Below are 20708 nucleotides of genomic sequence, written 5' to 3'. Positions count from 1 at the left end.
TTCAGGTGGAGACGTCCAAGACCGAGTTTCATGTTTGAAGAAGAGAAATGAAGCTTCTTCTTCTTCTTCTCCTCCTGTGACGTCCTCAATGAATCTGCATGAGGCATGTCTCTCTCTCTCTGTCCTCCTCCCTCGCTCATCCAGCTCTCACTCCATTTCTCCTTTTTGTACACAAGTGGTGACTCGGAGGTTTGTTTGTTCGCAGCTTCTTCGCCATCCACAGCCGTGTGTGTGTGTGTGTGTGTGTGTGTGTGTGTAACAGTAGAGAGAGCACAGCCCGGCATGGTCTTAATCTGTCCACATACCAGCCACTGCCTGATATGGAGTGAGTGTGTGAGTGTGTGTGTGTGTGTGTGTGGGGGGGGATCATTTCAGCAGCACTGAAAATTGATACGCAAACTCTCACCTCACCAGGCCCCAGCTCCGCCCCCTGAATGTGTCCTCTTTCTGACACTGACACACACACACACACACGACAATATAATCTTGAGAAACCTAGTTTCTTCACACTCTGTTTAGTATTAATAAAAACTGTTGATTGGCAGTAATTAATTTGAGGACTTTATTATTATTATCATATTATTATTGTTATTACTGGTTAAAGAAAACAATACATGACACAAATTCTGACCTTGTCGCTTTCACTTCCTGTTTGTTTCTGGAGTTCCACAGGGCAGTGACTTTGGCCCCTGTCTCTTCTTGTGATCAACACTTCTTTTATATATCAAAAGACATAACGGTAACTTTCACTTCTATATCGATGATATTCAACTGCACTTCACACTCATATTAATATATTATCATCATGTTAATATAATATCACTGTGTATTATAAATGAAAACAGTTTGAAACAAAGAAACCCACAATGACCAAGAGGCTCTGAAGCATCTGAAACATTTATTTTACGACATCAGTACATCAGATACTTAATTTACTCAAAAGTGTGAATCCACGCTAACAACAGGAAACTCTACATCTCTATGTACTGTGCCACTGTGTATAAACAGCAGGGCCGCCATTTTGTCATTACATTGTCAATATGATTCACATCTAAAATTCTATACATCCCCTCCACATACCAGCTAGTAGTTAATCCAATATTAAAAAGATAAGAAAAATCAAATAAATAAAATAATGCTTGAATATTATCATCTGGTTGCTATGTTCACACATCAGTTCTGGTTATTCATGTCATCGCTGTAGATCTAATGATGGAAGTTTCCTGACTCCAGCTTCGTGTGTTTCACACTCGGTGGAGGAGCAATGAGAGAAATGAGGGATTTGGTTTTGACCGCGTGGCGTCTCAGAGCATCTGCAGGTTCCACAAGAAACCTTGAAAAGATCTTTTGAATCCATATTTAAAAAACAAATTCAAAAAACAAAACATGAATTAGAATTGATGGGATTTGATGGTGGACACGTCCAATAACTGGATTTAGCTTTATCTCATTTTTCTTAACGTGGAATCTTTGTACATGTTTATGAACCTGCAGATTCTCTGAAACCTTTCAAACTGCTGTTGGAAGTCAGGAAGTCTGGATTAGCTCTTATTGCACATTGTCATGATATGTATTATACATACTGAGTGTGTGTTTGCTGTAGGCATCAGAGAAAATACAGCCAGTAGATCATCCAGGTTTTTGGATGTAGGTTCAATTGTTAACTTGGACTCTAAGTTTTTTTTCTGAATTTTTGATTTTTTTTAGAAAAATTATACAGTTCATTCAAACAAGCACAAAGTTCCTGTTTGTTCTACGCCAGCAGAGTTGGAGAGAAACTCGTGTGGACAAAAAAAACTACAAAAAAACAAAAGTCGATCTGGAAAATCTTTACTATAAATATAACTAGTCAGCCTGATTGTTGCAAACTGCTCCAGACGCTACGATAATTGAGTAATCTACAAAACTGCTGCCACACAAACGAGTAAGACTGTGGATACGGATATATCCTCCCTTCATTAACAACACACATGAGAAAAACAAAGAGCAAATCTACAGACAGAAGAAGAAAAAGAGTTTGAACAGTGAAATCTAAACATACACGACATGAAGAGCGCTTTACTGTCACACTAAACAAATCAAACATTCAAAAGAAATCAAAACGGGGCTGACACTCAGTGTGAAGGTTTCAGTGTGGTAACGTTCTTAATGTCTTTGATTATAACACTGGACATAATGTCTCCGACAGCAGACAAACCGATTTCAGTGTGAAGGAGAAGAAGAGACGAGCTTAGAGAGACACTCGACAGCAGAGACTGAGTTATTTATGGTTTCTTTCTATTTATAGTTATTTATAATAAAGTTTATAGTTAAACTGTAAAATATCAAACCTCGGCCTCATTTCTTTGTCATTGGTTTGAAAACAACATCATAGGAATCACTGACAATTTCTCTTAATATATAATGGTATCGAAAAAACGAACCTAATATCTGTATTGGCATCAGCCTCCATGTTGATCAGCTCTAAAAATGACTGCTAATACTGAGGAACTGAAGTAATGGGATTACTATGCCAGTAGATGATAAGAGTAACTTTCCACAGTCTGGATGTAAACAAACACGCAGCTGATGTTCAGCCGTCTGTCGACTGACGACTTTTACAGCTGAAACCTCGTTTGATTCATGGTTTCGAGCACAAGTGCACAGTAATCGATCATAGTTATTTTTAGGAACCTCTCTCAAACCTCCCTGGAGCCTCGGGGTGATGGTTTGTAAAGGTCGCCCCAGAACGCACACACTCCGAACCCGCTCATAGAAGTGGGCAGATGCTTTCAACTGATTGAAAGGTAGGGATGCTCATTCGATCCTGAATCAACTCTCATCTCATTTGAAATCCTCTTCACAAGCTGATAGCCATCAATCAATAAAGTCGTCTAATGAAACTGTGATAAACGCGACAAATCATTTCATTCAGACCAGATGAAAAGATTGTGTCTCATGTGTGTTGACCTGTAAACTGAACTCTGTCTCTTTCTCTCCTTCTCTCCTTCGCTTCTCACCTCAGTTTGAAATTCAGATGGAAAAGTTTGGGCTGAACTGTCAGAGTGTGTGTGTGTGCGTGCGCGCGTGTGCGTGTGTGTGTGTGTGTGCGTGTGTGTGTGTGTGCGTGTGTGTGTGTGTGTGTGTGTGCGTGTGTGCGTGTGCGTGTGTGTGCGTGTGTGCGTGTGTGCGTGTGTGCGTGTGTGTGCGTGTGTGTGCGCGCGTGTGTGCGGTGCAGATAAGGGCTGTTGGAACACAATTCTGGAGTTGAACAGAATTTGAATATTAACAAACCTCAATACGATTCAAATGTGTATTTTGTATTTATTTTATAAATGTGTTCGCTTTCAATTTCATTAAAAAGGTCATTAAAAATCTGAATATAATTTGAATATTAAAAAAATAAGAATTCTACTAACAGCCCGACTGCAGATGTCTTTAAGTGTGTGTGCAACATGTTAGTGTCATGTTTCTGATACTTTAGCGGTGATTAGGTCACGTGTGATCTTAACGTGTGCGTGTGGTTAGTAAGCGTCGGTCCTGTAGCTGTGGTGGGCGTCGGCGGTGAGCTGGGTGGTTTCTGTGGCTGAAGACGGCTGCATGACGATGGGCTCGCCGCCACCTGAGGACAACACACACGATCAATACCACATTGAGATGAATCAGAAACACAAAAGTTAAGAGTTTGAAGAAGGAGGCCACTGTTAAGTCGCGGGTGCGCACCCCCCCCCGGCCTCACCTCTCTCGTCAGCCGTCATCTGGGCCTCCAGGTCTTCGGGGGAGACGTAGAAGTCCGGCTCCTGGTCCATGGGCGGCCGAGGTTTACATTTACCACAGCAACAGTTACAGCAGCAACACAGGCAACAGCAGAAATAACAGCCAGTGGTCAGGCAGCAGAAGACGAACAGGGCCTGAGGGAGGAGGAGATATTTAAACGTGGTAAACATGAGTCCTGTTTATTCATCACGAGGCTATATGTGTTCAGAGGATTTACAATAACAGTTTAGACTTTTCATCTTTCTGCATTTTAAAACAGTTCATGTTATTTATTCATGTTCTAGTTTATTTTCTCTGGTTTAATCTTTATAAATCTTGGTTTTTTTTGCACCTGCTAGCAAACATCACTGCTCTGTGGCCTGAACAACAGCAGAGAATGTAAAACACAGACTGGATTTAACTTTATTACAAACACATACAAGAAATAAGATAAATAATGTGTTTAATTTGATGGTGAAAATGTATTTAAAGTTAAATATTCATTAATATTGTGTTGTTGTTTTAATGGTGCGATAAAGACCATTTTCCTGTTGTAGGGGATCAAATGTGTTTAATTCCATGTGGAAGGTTCATCTGCTGGTTGGTCGATTTAAAAAAGACTTCCCGTGGACCAGGTAACATTCTGCATGAGTGAGAAGCACCGACAGCGGAACACGAGTCGCTCTGTGGTCTGACTCGTACCTTCGCCCACCAGCTGGACAGAACAAAGTAGGTGTTGACGTTCTCCTCTCCAAACTGCTCTGCAACATACAGCCCCAGTGAGCCGTATTTATCGTAGATGTTCTTCTTGGTGGTGTCGACCAGTATGGAGTGGGCGTTGTTGATTTCCTTGAACTTTTCGGCTGCGTCTGGGTTGTCCGGGTTCTTATCTGGGTGAAACTTTAACGCCAGTTTCCTGTAAGAGAGAAAGAGACACAACACTGACACCCCGACGATACGACAACATCCGGTGGACAAATAAATACACACAGACGTCTGCAGGTACGCGGGTGCACATCTGGATACATGTTTGTGATATGGATCCATTGAGACGATGTAGATGCAAAAAGTACAGATTTGCCTCAACGTTTCTGTTAAAGTTTTATTTTGGAGAAAGTGGAAATGAGAAGGAGAATAAATCAAAAACAATATATTTTCTCAGTGACAGTTGTTAAATGACAGATAAGATAAGCTGCTGTAGCTGCACTGTCTGAATGTGTGTGGGGATGGAACAGAGGGAACTGAACAGTGGTCATCAACACAGACCATTTACCAAATGTGCACTTTAACACACGACTGGAATTTCTTATAAAATCATTTTATCTTAAAGTTGTTATGAAGCGTTTGCAAACGTCGTCACAGTTTGAATAAAATAAATAAAAAAGGTTGTTGATGCAGAGACGGTCTTTTAGCACGAAGGCGAAAATGAAATCAACATTTCACATCTTTAACGTCCACAACAAACAGACTGAGGAAGAGTTTCCCACTCCTCCCTGTCCAAACACACCACAGACTGTTACACACACATCAAGGGATGTGACTAACACAACACACACACAACCCACACACACTCCACCCCAGAGACCGCAACTGCAAAGATTATTCTTGCACCACTTGTAAATATGCCTTGCTCTATTCTCTGTAAATAATGATTATGTTAATGTTTTGTCAATTTGTGGGAATGTAAATTAATTAATTATTGTTGTTTCTATGCTGCTTTGATGTTGTTACTGTTTCTATTGTTATGTATCTTGACTGGGGAGAGAAGTCTCGTATCATTTCACTGCACCTGAGGATAATGACAACAATCTTTAAAAGCTACTTAAAGATCAATATTCAAATAATGTTTTAAATGTTTTACTTTACATTTGCATCCAGGGACACATCATGAAAAAATAAATCATCAACCTGTCAATCTTTAAATGAACTGAAAGAGTCGCTCACAGGCCTCTGACGCCCCCTGGTGGTGTACAACACGACAACATTAAGGATGGAGTTGCTCCAGACGTGTACCTGTAACATTTCTTGATGTCGTCTGAGGTGGCGCTCTTCTCGACTCCCAGCACAAGGTACAGCGATTCTCCGGATGTGGAGAGAGTCCTTTGTCTCTGCTGCTCCATGGCCTCTCTCTCTCGTTCTCTCTCTCTCTTCACTTCTCTCACACGCTCCCTCGTTCACTCGGCCTCTCACCTGTCAGGTCGAAAGAAAAACAGAAGAAACAAAAGAGCTGATGAGCTAAAGCTTTACATCAAAAAAGGTCATTTTATATTTCCCAGTTTAAGTATAAATTACATTTTGTCTTGTATGTTGCAACATTCCTTTGTTATCTTGCTTTAGAGGAAATTTAGAGACAGTGATTGTGCTGATTATCAATTATTCTGCTGATTTCTTTCATGATTAATAGATTTTGTGACGTGAAAAGCAAACAACGCACACAGCTGTTATAAGTTAGTCGGACCAGGTAAAATAAAGCATTAAGTAATTTTAATGATTGATTTGTTGATTAATCTGATACAATTTATCTTGATTAATTGTTTTGTCGATAGAATATCAGAAAGTTCATAGAACAGCAGCAAGTCCTTATATTGGAAAAGCTGTAAACTGAAACATAATTAATTAATTTACAACAGGCTTGAAATTTAAGATTTGAACCATAACCTTTAGTTTGACAGAGAGAGAGAATGAGGTCCCGAGTGGGTGCTGGCATTTACCGAACACATCAAAGATTCGGTCACTCGTTCCTTTGATGAAGGCTCCCATTGACTCCCATTTAAAACATGTCAGCTGTTTTTTGCAATTTACGAGCGAACCGTTTGGTGAAAGTCTCAGAAAAGACCGATCACAACATTCTCCACCGAGCCGCACGTTTTGATGCATGTGTTCATGTGCGACAAAAACTGCAAGAGGAGTAGCGGGACGAAATTTGAGGAAGACAGCAGAAAATGTGTGGAAGCTTCCCAGTGAGCGAGTGGGCGTGTTGATGAGGTTTGTAACACGTACAGCGCAGGTCACTTCGTTATCCAAACTGCTCCAGCTGTAACCAGTGTTCTCTGTTGAAATACTCGTGATTTAAAAGTTGTGGTTTCATTGAACAGAATGAGCCTTGATGCCAAATCAAGGTGAAAGGCTGATGAGATGAGTGTGAGGGAGTGAAGTAGTTATACACGTTTCTACAGGTCAGAGAATGAACCAACATGAAGTGTGTGGTTTACGTACAGCAGGCATCACGATAAGATACCTGAACCAGACTGAAGACACCAGCAGACCTCACACACCCATCGACAACTACAATACACCAGGCAGGACACTGATCAGATCCCGGTGGACGTTTGCAGAATGGATGAACTGAGCGTTAAAAATCTGCTACTGAATATTCATCTGCATGTTTGATGTTTCTGAATCAAAAAGTTGAGGAATAGAATCCAGGTCTGTGAACCCAGAAGGATCCACAGTGTGAGCTGTGAACTGGCTGATAAACCCTGTCAGACAGCAGGTGTATGGGGGGGGGGGGGGCTTACAGACCACACTAAGCCAATTCAGCTCCACAGACACTAAACCTGACTGGGACTGACATGAACCACAGACAATAAGCTGCACGCCGTCTTCACAGAGGTCCTCCAACTTTCTGATGATAATAATTTAGCCAATAATTTCTAATGATGTATGATGATGTACTGGTCACACTAGAGCCATGTTCTTCCATGTGTGTGGGTGTGTGTGTGTCTGTGTGCGTGCAAGGATAATCCTGAACACACAAAGGGTGTGTGGATTAACACAGTATTTACAGAGATACACACCTGAACAAACACACTGTACATGATATGATTCATATGTTCTATTCAGTCTAATACAGAGATATAAAAAAACTTAACACTGAATGAAATCCTAATTGTGTGTCAGTTTCTATAAAACACTATATGGCAGCAGATGGGTGCTATTGCCATGGCAACCCTACAATGCTTCCGGCTCAAAACACACTGATTTAACCCCTCCCTGAATCCCCCCCACTACTGTGCCTCGGATTAACCAGTCACCACACTGTTAAACCTACCACCTGACTGGGATTAACCAATGACAGCGATTTGTCAGTATGCCAGGGATTATCAGTGTGTGTGTGTGTGTGTGTGTGTGCCTAAACTCTGCCTATAATTCAGCAGCCAATGAGATTTAGAGAAAGTCAGATTCACCTGAACCAACAAGGCGTAAAGAATGAACACACGCTGCAGCGAGGATGACACCATATGGTCTGTGTCACAGAGTGTGTGTCTGTGTCACAGAGTGTGTGTCTGTGTCTGTGTGTCAGATTGTTGCTTTCACAATTTACATTTATTTCAGCATCATCCAATGCAGGCCCCTCACTAAGATAGTTAAAGATATCCCTTCAGATATTTACCTCCACCAAGGAGGGTATGTTCTCACCCTGGTCCGTTTGTCCGTTTGTCCGTTTGTGCGTTTGTCCGTTTGTGCGTTTGTGCGTAAGCAGCATTACACAAAAGCAGCTGAGATTTGGATCAGGAAAGAACAGAAAGGCAGATCCAGGAATTTGTTTGCCTTTCTTTACCATTGTAGAATAATTATTGATGAAAATAATGCAACATATTGTGTTGTATGAAGTTTGGTGTAGATTGATTGAATTTAAGAGGCTGTGCCCTTCTGGGTAATATTCCAGTTAATGCTGGCAAAACCAAACAATTTCAAAATCCATTAATCTGCTGATCAATTAACTGATATAATGAAATATCTTTTATCAGAACAGGGCAGTACATTTCTTATGATGTTTAAACATGAATAATCAGCCAAGAATATTTAAAATTACTTAAATACTGACTCGTGGGTTAATCAACTAGTTGTTGCAGCGTTAAGCAAAAATATTCTACAGAATATATTCTCAAACAGTTTATAGATGAAATTACTATGAATGTTTTATAATCCAGCAAAATGAATACCTGACAAATCTTTCATGCTAAAATCTTGAAATATTCCGTCACTAATTCATGCACATTTATATTTCCCCTTTCAGTGAAGTACTTACGTTTTTTCCCCACTTAATTTTCCACTGGTCTCAACTCACCCGTCTCAAGTGAAGATAAATGAAAACAGTCAAAGTCCCGAAATGAGGCAGAAACACTCACACATGAAATTCAACAGGAACAAATACTGTGTTACTGGTAACGACTGCACCAGAGAGAAAGACTATGACTATTTATAGAACCCAGGTTTTAACACAAAGAGACCACATGATTAAAAGAAAAAGAACATCAGTGACTCTGAGAATAAACCCAGCAGCAGCTCAGCATCTCCTCCGCATTAATAACTCAGGTACTAGAACCAGACGGGATCTTTCTTTGGAATAAACACAGGGTGAAAACTCTCCTCTCATCCAAACCCAGTGCAACGTCAGCTCAGAGTAAAGGTTCACTGCTTGTGTTCATGTTCTGATGATGTTAATATTGTCTCCATAACAAAACATAATCAAACAGCCAGTGAAAATCGGAATCACTGCCATAGACGGTGCTGCCTGTGTCCTCAGTGTGACGGCTTCATTAATAACACTGAATACAAGAACATAGACGGAGGGTGTGTGTTTATGGATGTAGTTAATATGTATAGATTGCAGCTTTACAGTATTGGGTGTACATAAAGTACAGTACCTGTGTGTACAGAAATCCTCACATATTTCAAATAATATACATATGTGTATATATATATAGTAAATAGGAGTCAAGGTGTAGTTTAAATGCAACCACGTTGTTTACAGCCTTCATGTTAGTTCCAAAGCACAACTCTGAAGTCAGGACAACAGTTTCACATCTTGGGGAATCGAACCTTCTGAGGATCATGTGAGCGCAACTGACAACTGGTCAAAATTTGAAGAACTTCCCTACATGCAGGCATGAGACATCATGTTCAGGAGACAAAAACATGTTTTATGAGGCCACCGTAACCTTTGAACACCCACATATAATAAGTTCATCCGTGTCCAAGTGATTCTCCGACGTTCCGGAGATATCACATTCACAAGGCAGAGGCCACAGCGACCAACAACATATAATCAGTTCATCTGTGAGTTCAACTGAACATTTGCACCAAATATGATGAAATCTCCTCAAGGCGTTGTTGAGATATCGTGTTCATAAGAGTGGGAGGAACTTGTGTACAGCATTCGTACAACATGCTGCAACACATCATGTGTCACCATTTGGTTTGAATAGAGGAAGTTCAGAAGCTCAGCCAATGAGCCTGGACTCTGCAGCTGAAGTGTCTGTACACACGTCCTCTTACGAGTTTAAAGAGAAATGTTCTCTACCGGGGAAACAACGTTGAATCACAGGTCACTGTTGGGTCACTGAGTTATCTGCAGCTTTTCAGATAATGTCACACATCTTGACCAGGGGAAGGTCAGCAACACTTCTAATACACGATCCATTCAAAACAATCGTGAGGTGCTTTGTTTTCTTCCGTGTCAGCGTCAGGAAATGTCTTTGTCATCGTCTCCAAAAGCCTCAGTTTCTGTTAATCCAGATTAAAACACAACTCCAGAGTTTTCAAACGAAAATGGGACCAGCTGCATTTCCAAAAGATTCAACGTGAGAGACACAAGACGTCTTGGCCACTGTGGGTGGGTGTCTCTTAATCTTCTCTGTGTTACCAGATCTTTGTAATGTTCATCCATTGTCATGTTGTTACTGCTGCAAACAGTCGCTTGAGTCACTTTATTCAGAAGAACCACTCTTATTATTTCAGAATTACAGGTGAGGAGAACAAAGGCTGGGGGATAAAACAATATCTAATTTTTATCAATTGCAATGTAACAAGTCCAATCCGTCATTGTTATTGTGCAACACATTATCGGACAAGTTAAGTGTAACTCTCTGCTTATAGATACATCAGCTCCAAGGTCATGGAGAGTGGAGCCTAGTTTCTGCCTCACTATTCTGTATAAATGGCACGAACATGAATGGAGTGAGAAACTTGTTGTTCCATCTTAAAGATGACTTCAAGCTAGTGCCAGACTGAGGTCCGTGTCACAGGGAGAGCGGGTGTGGTGGGACAGACGTCGGCGCTGTTGTTTCCCACCTCACACCTCTGATTCTGGAAGGCCGGCATGCTTTCTGACAGTCACACACTGAGGCAGCGACACGTTGGCTGTGTTTGGTTCAGTGTAAACAAGAACAGCCGGCAGAACGAGGGGTCTGCTACACAACAACCTGCAGCTTCTCTGTATCAGGGGGCTACACAACACTGAGACAATAACACAACAATACAACACCACTCTGCTCTCATTTATTCTGAGCTGTTCCTTTTCCTCATTGCTGCTCAGCAGGGGAGACATGGATCATTAGTCAGCATTGTTGCATTACCAGCTGCTGTCTGTGCGCACACACACACACAGACCCACACGTTGTACTGTGCCAGGAGGAAAGTAAACAGACGCCTGCACACTGCTCTGAGTCGGAACAAGCTTCATGTGTTGGTTCCATAGTCGATCTGTTAGTTTGGGTTTCACATTGTAATTTAGGGAGCGCACAGGGGCGTGTTGTCAGGTGGGGGGGGGGGGGGGGGGGGGGGGGGGGGGGGGGGGTGCACAGCATCGGCTTCTTCTTCTTCTTCTTCTCTTCTTGGTCGGACTAAACTTTGGTGCCTTGGCCTGGAGCACGGTCTGAGGAACCTTTCACACCTGATATTTAGGTTCAGACAAACCTTAAATAACTCAACCATAAAAGACTCCGTCACTAAGTTCGCCTGAGTCGCTGCTCGTCACAGACCACATTTAAAACGTTGTGCACTTTGTCATCTGCAGACGTTTAACACCTACGAGCATCACGGTGACGGCATCACCATACATATTAATCTGCCTGAAGTGAAAAGTGTGAAACCCTTTAACTGACGTACAGATAGACACTTTGGATTTTGGACTTTTTGGCTCAATAGAACCATCACGTCTGTGTTTCCCACATTTTATATACAGAGAATTTTTTAATAATTAAAATAATGTATATTTCAAAACGCTGTATCCATTTGGTGAATTATTTCTTATTGTGTTTAATGAGCAATAAGCTTTTTTCAAAATAACATCAGGTTTGCAAGATTATCAAAAAAGATTATTAAATGACCTGCTTTCCCTTTTCTTCTTCCACCTCCATCACTTCTCCTCCCTCAATCCTGACAATACACTTTCCTCCACCTCTCTCTCTTTCCTCATTAACGTGTCACTCCGTCTCTTTTTACACATTTTCTTTTCTGCCTTTTCCTCTTCTTTATATTTTCCTCTTCAATTTCTTAACATCTTCTCCTCAAATGTTTCCTTTGACTTCGTCCTCTTTTCCTCCTCATTTCACCATTTAAATTGCAATAGTATTATAAGACGATCATTTCCTATTGAATTAGTTCATTTCCTGAGAAAAGTACATTACAAATACAGTCTTACATCCTATTTTTGCCAATAAATCTGTGGAATATATAGAGGACAGACTTAGGGGATCACTTTCCTATACTGTACAGTCATATTAAGGCTGAGTAAATACAGCATTTTACACAAACACACAGTCATATTCTCTCCAGCTCCTTCCATGCAGCTCAGATTTTAGCTGCTTATAAAACACAATTATTATTAATATTAAAGAGCTGGAAACATAAAAATGTAAGTCTAACAGTTTTACTGTCCATCACGTATGACGGACAGGAGGAGAGAGGAAAGATAACATACTCATAATCTTAGAATCTGACTTTACAACAAGTCCTGAGGAAAAGTCAGTCCGTGATTGTGAGTGTTCAACCGCAAGAGACTGCTCGAACTGCGATAAATGGTATATTCCATGTGCCGTGCATTCACTCTCTGCATGTATATATATTTGGCCCATCAGATGGAGGAGGAGATGGCCGGCTGCGCTCTGTTTGGCTCGACTCGGTGTCAGCAGTGACACGTGGTAAAAGCAAAACTGTGAGTCAAGTGACCTTTGACTTACTTCCTGTACCGTGTGGTGGTCAGCTGAGCATAGTAAAATAAATATGATGACTTAAGCTGCTTCTTCAAATAATGCAGAGATTAAATTAAGCTAACGAGGGGCCATGATTTAGAGCAAAGGTTACTGACTATATATACAAATTAGACACACACACACACACACACACACACACACACCTTGGCACAGAGACGCTGTGATGCACAAAGTTCAATCCATTTCATTCGCTACTGTCTGTCATGCATTCACTTTCTCAATGGACTTCCACACATGCTAACACACATGCTAACACACATGCTAACACTAACAGGGCGGGGGAGTTCATCACAGTAATGACCTGAAGTCCGAGGATGAAACAGAAAACAGGAAGCGTGACGTGCGGGAGACGGGACATTGATGGTGAATATTTGACAGCTGCATGTGACTGAGTTTCAATCACGGGACTTTTGCACCGTCACGCCCAGAGGACGCACGGGACGAGACTCATGACCCAGGGTGGTCAGCAGCCGCCATCTCTAATTCAGACAACTGGTTCTCCTTCAGGTGAGCTGTGGTTTGTCTGATTAGGATAAATACACATGTAGACGATGAACCATTTGGTTTATTTACAGTGGGATACATGTTAAATGGTAAGATCTTTTGTTGAACCAATATTTAATAAACCAACTTAGGTTTTTAAAACAAATCACATTAGAGAATATTGACGATGAAAGTGACGGAACTAGTACCGAGTGCAGTCAGCCTTCAGACAGCTGAGGAGGTCGGCTCCCTGGAGAATGACCCTGACGCACCTGAACACATAACAACACTAGGTTCAGTCCGTCTGATGCGTTTCAAACTCAGGTCCTGCATGCGTCAACGACTGTTCTGATTCTAATGTCGGGGCCTGAATACGAACCCTGTCATGAGAGAATATAAACATCAAAACCAAATACCAGAGTCACAGTAGGAATCCCAGCTGAGGGATAATTTTAGGTTTTCGGGGTCACAGCAGCGACACGGACAGGAAACTGTCTCACAGGCACCGCAGCTTCATAAAGCTACAGAGGTTTAGACTGAAGGGAACAGATTAGATCAATTACACTGTATTCAAAATACGTTTTTTAGGATATGTAGTAGTAAAAGTAAAAGTATATATTACTGATAAAAATATATATTTGTTTCCCGCTTCTCAAATATGAGTTTTACTTCATCTGCTTGCTCTGTTTACTGCCTTGTGGATGTGAATGGTCTTTAAGCACAGTTAAAAGCACCATATCAATAAAATGCATTATTATAGATGAAGTCATTGATCCAGTCATCAAACCAAATCATTCAGATAGATTGTTATTGAAAGTAAGTGTGAGTTGCAGCCACATTAACTTTCAGTGCTGCAGAGACGATCTCCCTCTGTGACCCACTGCTGTCATCTACATGTAACCGGATGTGACTGGATTTTAAATGAGTCACTGACGACCGCTCGTACCAGAGCTCACGCTAATGACATCATTCACCATCACCCAGTTCACTCAACCCTGACACACACCAGCTGACTCAGGCAATAATATGATTTGGTAAAATGTGTCTTTACACACTGTACCGCAAAATGAAACTGACTCATGTGATTATTGTGTTAATATAACGTGCTGGAAAAGGAAGCAACTTTCAAATGGTTATAAATGAAAACCTAAAGCCTGTGGATTCACTGAGGCTTCAGGCTGAAGAGCCGTGTCTGTTAAGATGCTGTCCTCTGTGTCTGGAGCGGCCTGGACATGCACTGTCCCTGATAACATCTGGACAGGGACATTCACTGTGAGATAAGGTCCTCCAGTCACTGGAGGAGGTGATGGTTTTCTAGTGTCATCATATGAAGCCAGATGTAAATACAGCAGGTTATTTCATGCAAGTAGATTCACATACAACCACAAACACCACGTTAGAAGAAGGAGTCACCAGCTACCTCAGTTGTGTTTGATTTGGCTGCATGTGTTTGTGGACTCAAACCTGCACACACACACACACACACACACACACACCCCCCCCCCCCCCCCCCATCGGCATAGTGCTGAGCAGATAATGAGGGAACTGTCCTTTTACTGTGAACTGTCGCTTTAAGTTTTCATAATGTTCATCACATGTATGCAATAATCATCACAGAGGCAGTTGACCAGCTCCCACTCCACACACACATCACACACACACATCACACACACACACACACACACACACACACACACACACACACACACACACACACACACATCACATGCAGACACAAGAAGACAGCCGCTCCTCCACAACCAGTTCAGATTCACCAGTAATGGGAACTGTCCCATTAAGAACAACACAATGGGAATGATTCAGTTTAAACTCCCTGCTGAGATGCTCCTCATCCACTTGGACCTCAAACATTTAAGAAGACAACAACAATGAAAGCTTGGTCCCTCGCTTGGCTCCAGACTGGATCCAGATTTATGTCCTGGTGTCTTCTCACTCCACACTTCACAACAACACAATAATCCACAGGACGCCCGGGTCTGGATCCAGTCCGCCTGCCCTCACCCTGATCCCTGCAGGACGCCCCGGGTCTGGATCCAGTCCGCCTGCCCTCACCCTGATCCCCGCAGGAGGACCGGGTCTGGATCCAGTCCGCCTGCCCTCACCCTGATCCCTGCAGGACGCCCCGGGTCTGGATCCAGTCCGCCTGCCCTCACCCTGATCCCCGCAGGCGGACCGGGTCTGGATCCAGTCCGCCTGCCCTCACCCTGATCCCTGCAGGACGCCCCGGGTCTGGATCCAGTCCGCCTGCCCTCACCCTGATCCCAGCAGGAGGACCGGGTCTGGATCCAGTCCGCCTGCCCTCACCCTGATCCCAGCAGGAGGACCGGGTCTGGATCCAGTCCGCCTGCCCTCACCCTGATCCCCGCAGGAGGACCGGGTCTGGATCCAGTCCGCCTGCCCTCACCCTGATCCCAGCAGGAGGACCGGGTCTGGATCCAGTCCGCCTGCCCTCACCCTGATCCCCGCAGGAGGACCGGGTCTGGATCCAGTCCGCCTGCCCTCACCCTGATCCCTGCAGGAGGACCGGGTCTGGATCCAGTCCGCCTGCCCTCACCCTGATCCCTGCAGGAGGACCGGGTCTGGATCCAGTCCGCCTCCCCTCACCCTGATCCCCGCAGGACTCTGTGGGTCGTGACGGAACGAGAACATACCGGTAGGCTCGGGAATCAAAGCGGATAATCTCTCTCTCTCACACACACACACACACACACACACACTACAAACACACTGTCAAACACTGTCACGCACAAACACACACTCTCTCTCTTTCACTCACTCACTCACTCTCACGCAAACACACACATTTACACACACTTACACACTTACACACTAGCTCGCACGCACGGAGCGGTGCGCCCGCTTTGAACAAGGCAGCTAGCACTTAGCATGCTAACTAATCCAAGGGCAGTAAAGCTGGGTGATGTTAGCATGTCGAGCTAACTGCGCGTCCCTCACCTTCCTGCTGCGGCTCCGGCTCCTCTTCGTCTTCCTCTGGTTCTCAGCGGGGGGTCAGACCACTCGCATCCCAGTCGCGCTGCTCTTTCCGCCGGTAGAAGCGTGCGACCCGCCGGTAGAGGGATCACGGAGGTAGCGGCCGCACCGGGAGGGAACGAGCTGTCAGTCACGGCTCAGCGCTCCCGTGGAAACCCGCCCACTCTCCTGCTGCGTGCGCGCCCCCGCGACAGGAAGCCGGTGACGTCTCGACGCGCAGAAGAAGAAGAAGAAGAAGATCAAACGCCGCTAACGCACCGACTCGAGGTTTGTGGAGAAGTTTCTGATTTAAAACGTCACCGATCTGCTGCGTTGGTTCGTACCAACTCCCCGAGCCGCTGCGGTTCCAATCCCCGCGGGCTCGGTACTTCACGAGACTCTGGCCTTGTGGGCGCGTCGGTTTAGCCTCGTCACGGGCTAACGTTAGCATTGACTCAGCCCAAAAGTCCGCACGGCTAGCGGGCTAACGTGCTAGCGGGCTAACGGGCTAACGGCTACTTCAGTTAGCTCCGGTTTAAAACGCGGTCTGGCCCCAAACAGCTGGTTTATGATTTAAACTTCGAGACGATGTTTCAGTGACTTTCATTCTTCACACTTCCGGTGTCCGCTCCAGATGAAACAGACCCAGGACCAGTGAGACCGACGAGCTGCGGCTTCTTTCTGTCCAACACGGAACAAGTTGACTCTTCAAAGTGTTTCTCGTTCAAAATGAGAACAACACATAGAAATATTTAAAAAGTAGATTAACAAAGTTCATTGTTGTTGCTATGGGCTGAATCAGTGTGATCCCTACAATGACCTAAACAATAATAACTTTAAATCAGATCTTTCTAACTTTAATGGCCAACTTTTACATGTGTCTGTATGTACACTAATTTAGTCTTTGTCTGTTTGTGCTAAATGTGGGTTCATCTGTGAATCTGTACTTAATAATACTCATTACACTACATTCAGATGTATGCATTAAAGTTTGAAGTGTTGGATTTTATAACTTATAACCAGTGTATGTACAAGTCACACTTCCCCCCCCCACAGTTCAGAAACACAACCATGTGATCTAACGTGTGTGTTCTGTGCAGTAACACGTACATGTCTTCTGTTTCAGATCTGAAGATGTCGTCAGGCGCTCTCTTTCCCAGCCTGGTGAGCGGCTCCAGAGGAAGCTCCAGCAAGTACCTGGTGGAGTTCCGTGCTGGCAAAATGACCCTGAAGGGAAACGTGGTGACGCCGGACAAACGCAAGGGCTCGGTGTACGTCCAGCAGTCCGACGACTCGCTCATTCACTTCTGCTGGAAGGACAGGACGACTGCCAACGTGGATGATGTGAGACACTTTAAACTACTTTCATAGACATTTTTATCTGTCTTTCGTCCACTTGACACTTTAAGGAAATTCCCACCACACCTTGATATTTGGAAATTATTGTTTCAGATTCACAACAAGGCCATTGTTCTTTGTATCATAGAGTAACATGCACAGGTCTGAAGTGACGACCATGAGCCACAGTGTCCCAGTGTTATTCATCCATTTCCCATCTCTTTTTTATATCATCTCTACTGTCAACTCCCTAACAAGTACCACAAAACATAAATAGTAAGAGTGATATTTGTCCGGTTATAAGTATAGTCCAAGAAATCTGCCTTTTTGATGCCAATATCAATAAAGCAATTCCTATGACAAAGGATTCTTTAAACGTTATTTCTATTGGGTGGGAAACTTTACTGCTTTTAAGTAATCCATGTATATTTAGACTTGAACTGTGGTCAGCAGTAATGAGCTGCAAAGCTGGTTTTAGTACATATTGTTTATTTAATAATTCAACTTGTTCGTAATGATGCCGGCTTGCAGCGCACACAAGTGTTCACATGGGAATAGACAGCAGGGACTTTGACAGCTGGTCACATGACTGTAGAAACTCAGCGTAACACATGTTGTTGCTTTCTTTTAGACATTCCACAAATACCACGGGCAGAGGGAGCCCCAACTTGTTTCTCCTCATTCATTCTATTCGCACTTATCAGCTGTTTTTAACATCAAATGCTGGCACATGAAATCCTAATTCATCTGACCTTCCACAGAGAATATCTTTATTTTAGAGCTACAGGTTTTTTTTGTATCAGCGCAGCCTCACCTTAAGTCCTCCCCTGTCTCATGAGTGTCTCATGAGTGTCTCATGTTGCCCTCCCTGTCCCAGGACCTGATCATCTTCCCCGATGACTGTGAATTTAAGCGTGTGAGCCAGTGCACCACGGGACGTGTCTATGTGCTGAAGTTTAAAGCCGGATCCAAGAGACTGTTCTTCTGGATGCAGGTGAGAGGAAGATGCTCCTCGTCCTCATTTAAACTGGAGAAGAACTGGTGTGAATGAATGACAGCTGTTTCTATTGTGCTCAGGCAGCTGAAGGTTAAATAGTGGAAACATTAAACAAGAGGGAATGGGAGTGATGAGTGAGGCAGAAAAGAGGTTATTACACCCATGATGACAGCGTGCATGGCTGTAAAGAGTGTACTCAATATTTATTGTTTCCTTTATGTGATGTTTGAGCCAAACAGGTTGTTTTCACAGCAGGTGGTTGGAAAAGTACAGACGTTGCTCATTAATAATCAGTTACACCTGATTTAAACCCTGCAGCTTGTGTTTTTATACTTTTACATTTCAAAATGTCTGCTGTGAAAAAGTTGTCCGGACTTTTTATTATAACAATATATTCTCTGTTGTATTTTTTAAGTAATGTAGATAATCCAGTAGTTTATTAAGGGGTAAAACACAATTCATATTTTACATAGTTTATCTTTATTTTGTATATATTTGTCAAACCATGTGTCACCACGTAGCAAGCGAAGAGAATAAAACTCTGATTTCAAGGTTTCTCTTGTGTCTCGCTTCCATCAGGAGCCAAAGACGGACAAGGACGAAGAGCACTGCCGTAAGGTGAATGAGTACCTGAACAACCCCCCCATTCCCGGAGCGCCAGGCAGCGGGAGCGGCAGTGGCCATGAACTCTCAGCGCTCGGAGGAGAGGGAGGCCTGCAAAACCTACTGGGAAATATGAGCCACAACCAGCTGATGCAGCTGATTGGACCAACCGGACTGGGAGGACTGGGTAAGCAGCACTAGATTTATTCTGTAATTATCCTGTGACACACACAACAACAACAGTTGATTTATAAAGCAAAGAAAAGCATTTTCTAGTTAGTAACTGGAAACAACACATCATGGGAAATGTGTTTATTTAAAACTAAGATACATAATGAGCTAAATGACCCAACTCTTCTGAAAAGCAAAACTCGTTTCTGTCCATTACTGAATTTGTTTACTTTCAACCTCACAAACTTAATTAGAAATATGACAGTAAATAGGTAACAGCCCAAATAAAAAGGAGAATCAAAGAGCAGTCTGGACGTGTGTTTGATTTGTGTGCGTCTGTCTAAGGAGGCCTGGGAGCTCTAGCAGGACCAGGACTCGCCAACCTGCTGGGCGGGGGGGGACCAGCTACGAGCAGCTCCTCCTCCAGGTGAGACCAGAATCCACTCACATCACTGAACTCTTCACAGGATTAGCTGTGATGTAGAAGATGTAAGGAAATGTATTTTCCTCCCTGAACTCTGCCCCCCCCCCCCCCTCCTTGTAGTTCTCGTAGCCAATCAGCAGCAGCCACTCCTTCATCAGGCGCAGCCCCCAGACTGAGCTCCTCTCAGGCCCCCACCACCCCCGTGACCCCCGCTGCCTCCGCTGTGTCACCCACTACTGTTGCTCCCTCCACACCAGGTACACACAGTTGTGTTTGTGATCCAGTAACACAACAGAAAAGCACCAAATCTTCTCAACTTAGCATCGAGAAGGTTCTGTTTGACATTTCTGCTCAAATAAGAATCATAAATCTGATGTAGCCTGAGAAGGTTTAGGACGAGGATTTATTCTGTCGATGTCCTTTTTCTGCCTCAGGCTGAATGTTGGGACTCGTCCTGCTGTAGAAAACATCTAAACATTTACAAACCTTTGCACAGTTCTGAATCTACATGTAATGGATGTTGATACTTCTGAGCTGCTCCTCTACATGTTTTATAACCCTGTATATCTGAAAGCCTCCTGACCTTGTTGTCTGCAGCCTCAGCTCAGACTCCTCTGGCCCCAGCCTCCGTTGGAAGTCCTGGCGCCCACCAGCCCATCCAGCTAAGTGACCTTCAGAGCATCCTGGCCACCATGAACGCAGCAACGGCGTCTGCTCCGGGAGCAGCAGGTGAGGACGAGTCCGACTCAGAGCAGGTTTATTAGAGGGAGATAAATCCAGGGATGAGTCTCAGAGCAGGGTTGGTTTGTTTGTAACGGTGACGACGTGCATGAGAAGAAGAAAGAGACAAGTTATGGAACATGAGGAGACTCAAACAGAACCTCCTCCTCTCTTCTCCAGTGGATCTAGCCAGTGTTTGCACCCCTGAGATGATGGCTCCCATCCTAACTAATGCTGAGGTCCAGAA

General features: G+C 43.6%; 2 protein-coding genes across 5 annotated transcripts in view; one reads left to right on the top strand and one right to left on the bottom strand.

The window, feature by feature from the left end:
- Nucleotides 1-2621: 2621 nt before the first annotated feature.
- LOC117764238 (dnaJ homolog subfamily C member 5-like) lies at nucleotides 2622-16396 on the bottom strand. The gene is made up of 5 exons (XM_034589862.1): nucleotides 16194-16396; nucleotides 5749-5925; nucleotides 4438-4651; nucleotides 3719-3890; nucleotides 2622-3601 (listed from the first exon to the last, which is right to left on the bottom strand). Exons 2-5 carry the CDS (start codon nucleotides 5853-5855, stop codon nucleotides 3504-3506), a joined length of 591 nt encoding a protein of 196 aa, XP_034445753.1. The 5' UTR covers nucleotides 5856-5925; nucleotides 16194-16396; the 3' UTR covers nucleotides 2622-3503.
- Nucleotides 16181-20708, top strand: part of LOC117764224 (proteasomal ubiquitin receptor ADRM1-like) — a 26806-nt gene continuing 22278 nt past the window's right edge. The window contains exons 1-8 of one of the 4 annotated variants that reach the window (XM_034589829.1): nucleotides 16181-16496; nucleotides 17335-17552; nucleotides 18424-18540; nucleotides 19123-19333; nucleotides 19663-19744; nucleotides 19862-19998; nucleotides 20339-20470; nucleotides 20642-20708. The exon at nucleotides 20642-20708 is cut by the window's right edge and continues 91 nt beyond it. In XM_034589829.1, the coding sequence (XP_034445720.1) occupies nucleotides 17343-17552; nucleotides 18424-18540; nucleotides 19123-19333; nucleotides 19663-19744; nucleotides 19862-19998; nucleotides 20339-20470; nucleotides 20642-20708 (956 nt within the window). In that variant the 5' untranslated portion in view covers nucleotides 16181-16496; nucleotides 17335-17342. Of the gene's footprint in view, nucleotides 16497-17334; nucleotides 17553-18423; nucleotides 18541-19122; nucleotides 19334-19662; nucleotides 19745-19861; nucleotides 19999-20338; nucleotides 20471-20641 lie in introns of those variants that run through there. The other 3 variants (XM_034589831.1, XR_004614347.1, XR_004614348.1) reach the window with 3 other exon arrangements.

This window comes from Hippoglossus hippoglossus, chromosome 7 (assembly GCF_009819705.1).
Source record: "Hippoglossus hippoglossus isolate fHipHip1 chromosome 7, fHipHip1.pri, whole genome shotgun sequence".
In the NCBI taxonomy this organism is placed as follows: domain Eukaryota; kingdom Metazoa; phylum Chordata; class Actinopteri; order Pleuronectiformes; family Pleuronectidae; genus Hippoglossus; species Hippoglossus hippoglossus.
Note: the sequence above shows the minus strand (reverse complement) of the source record. Positions and strands in the feature narration are given on the sequence as shown.

Bases quoted from the DNA above. Each gene is read 5' to 3' on its own strand.
- LOC117764238 (XM_034589862.1), bottom strand. From the start codon at position 5,855: ATGGAGCAGCAGAGACAAAGGACTCTCTCCACATCCGGAGAATCGCTG. The intron at 3,891-4,437 runs GTACGAGTCAGA...CTCCTCCCTCAG, and splicing joins TGTCCAGCTGGTGGGCGAAG to GCCCTGTTCGTCTTCTGCTG. The intron at 3,602-3,718 runs GTGAGGCCGGGG...TGTTGTCCTCAG, and splicing joins GATGACGGCTGACGAGAGAG to GTGGCGGCGAGCCCATCGTC.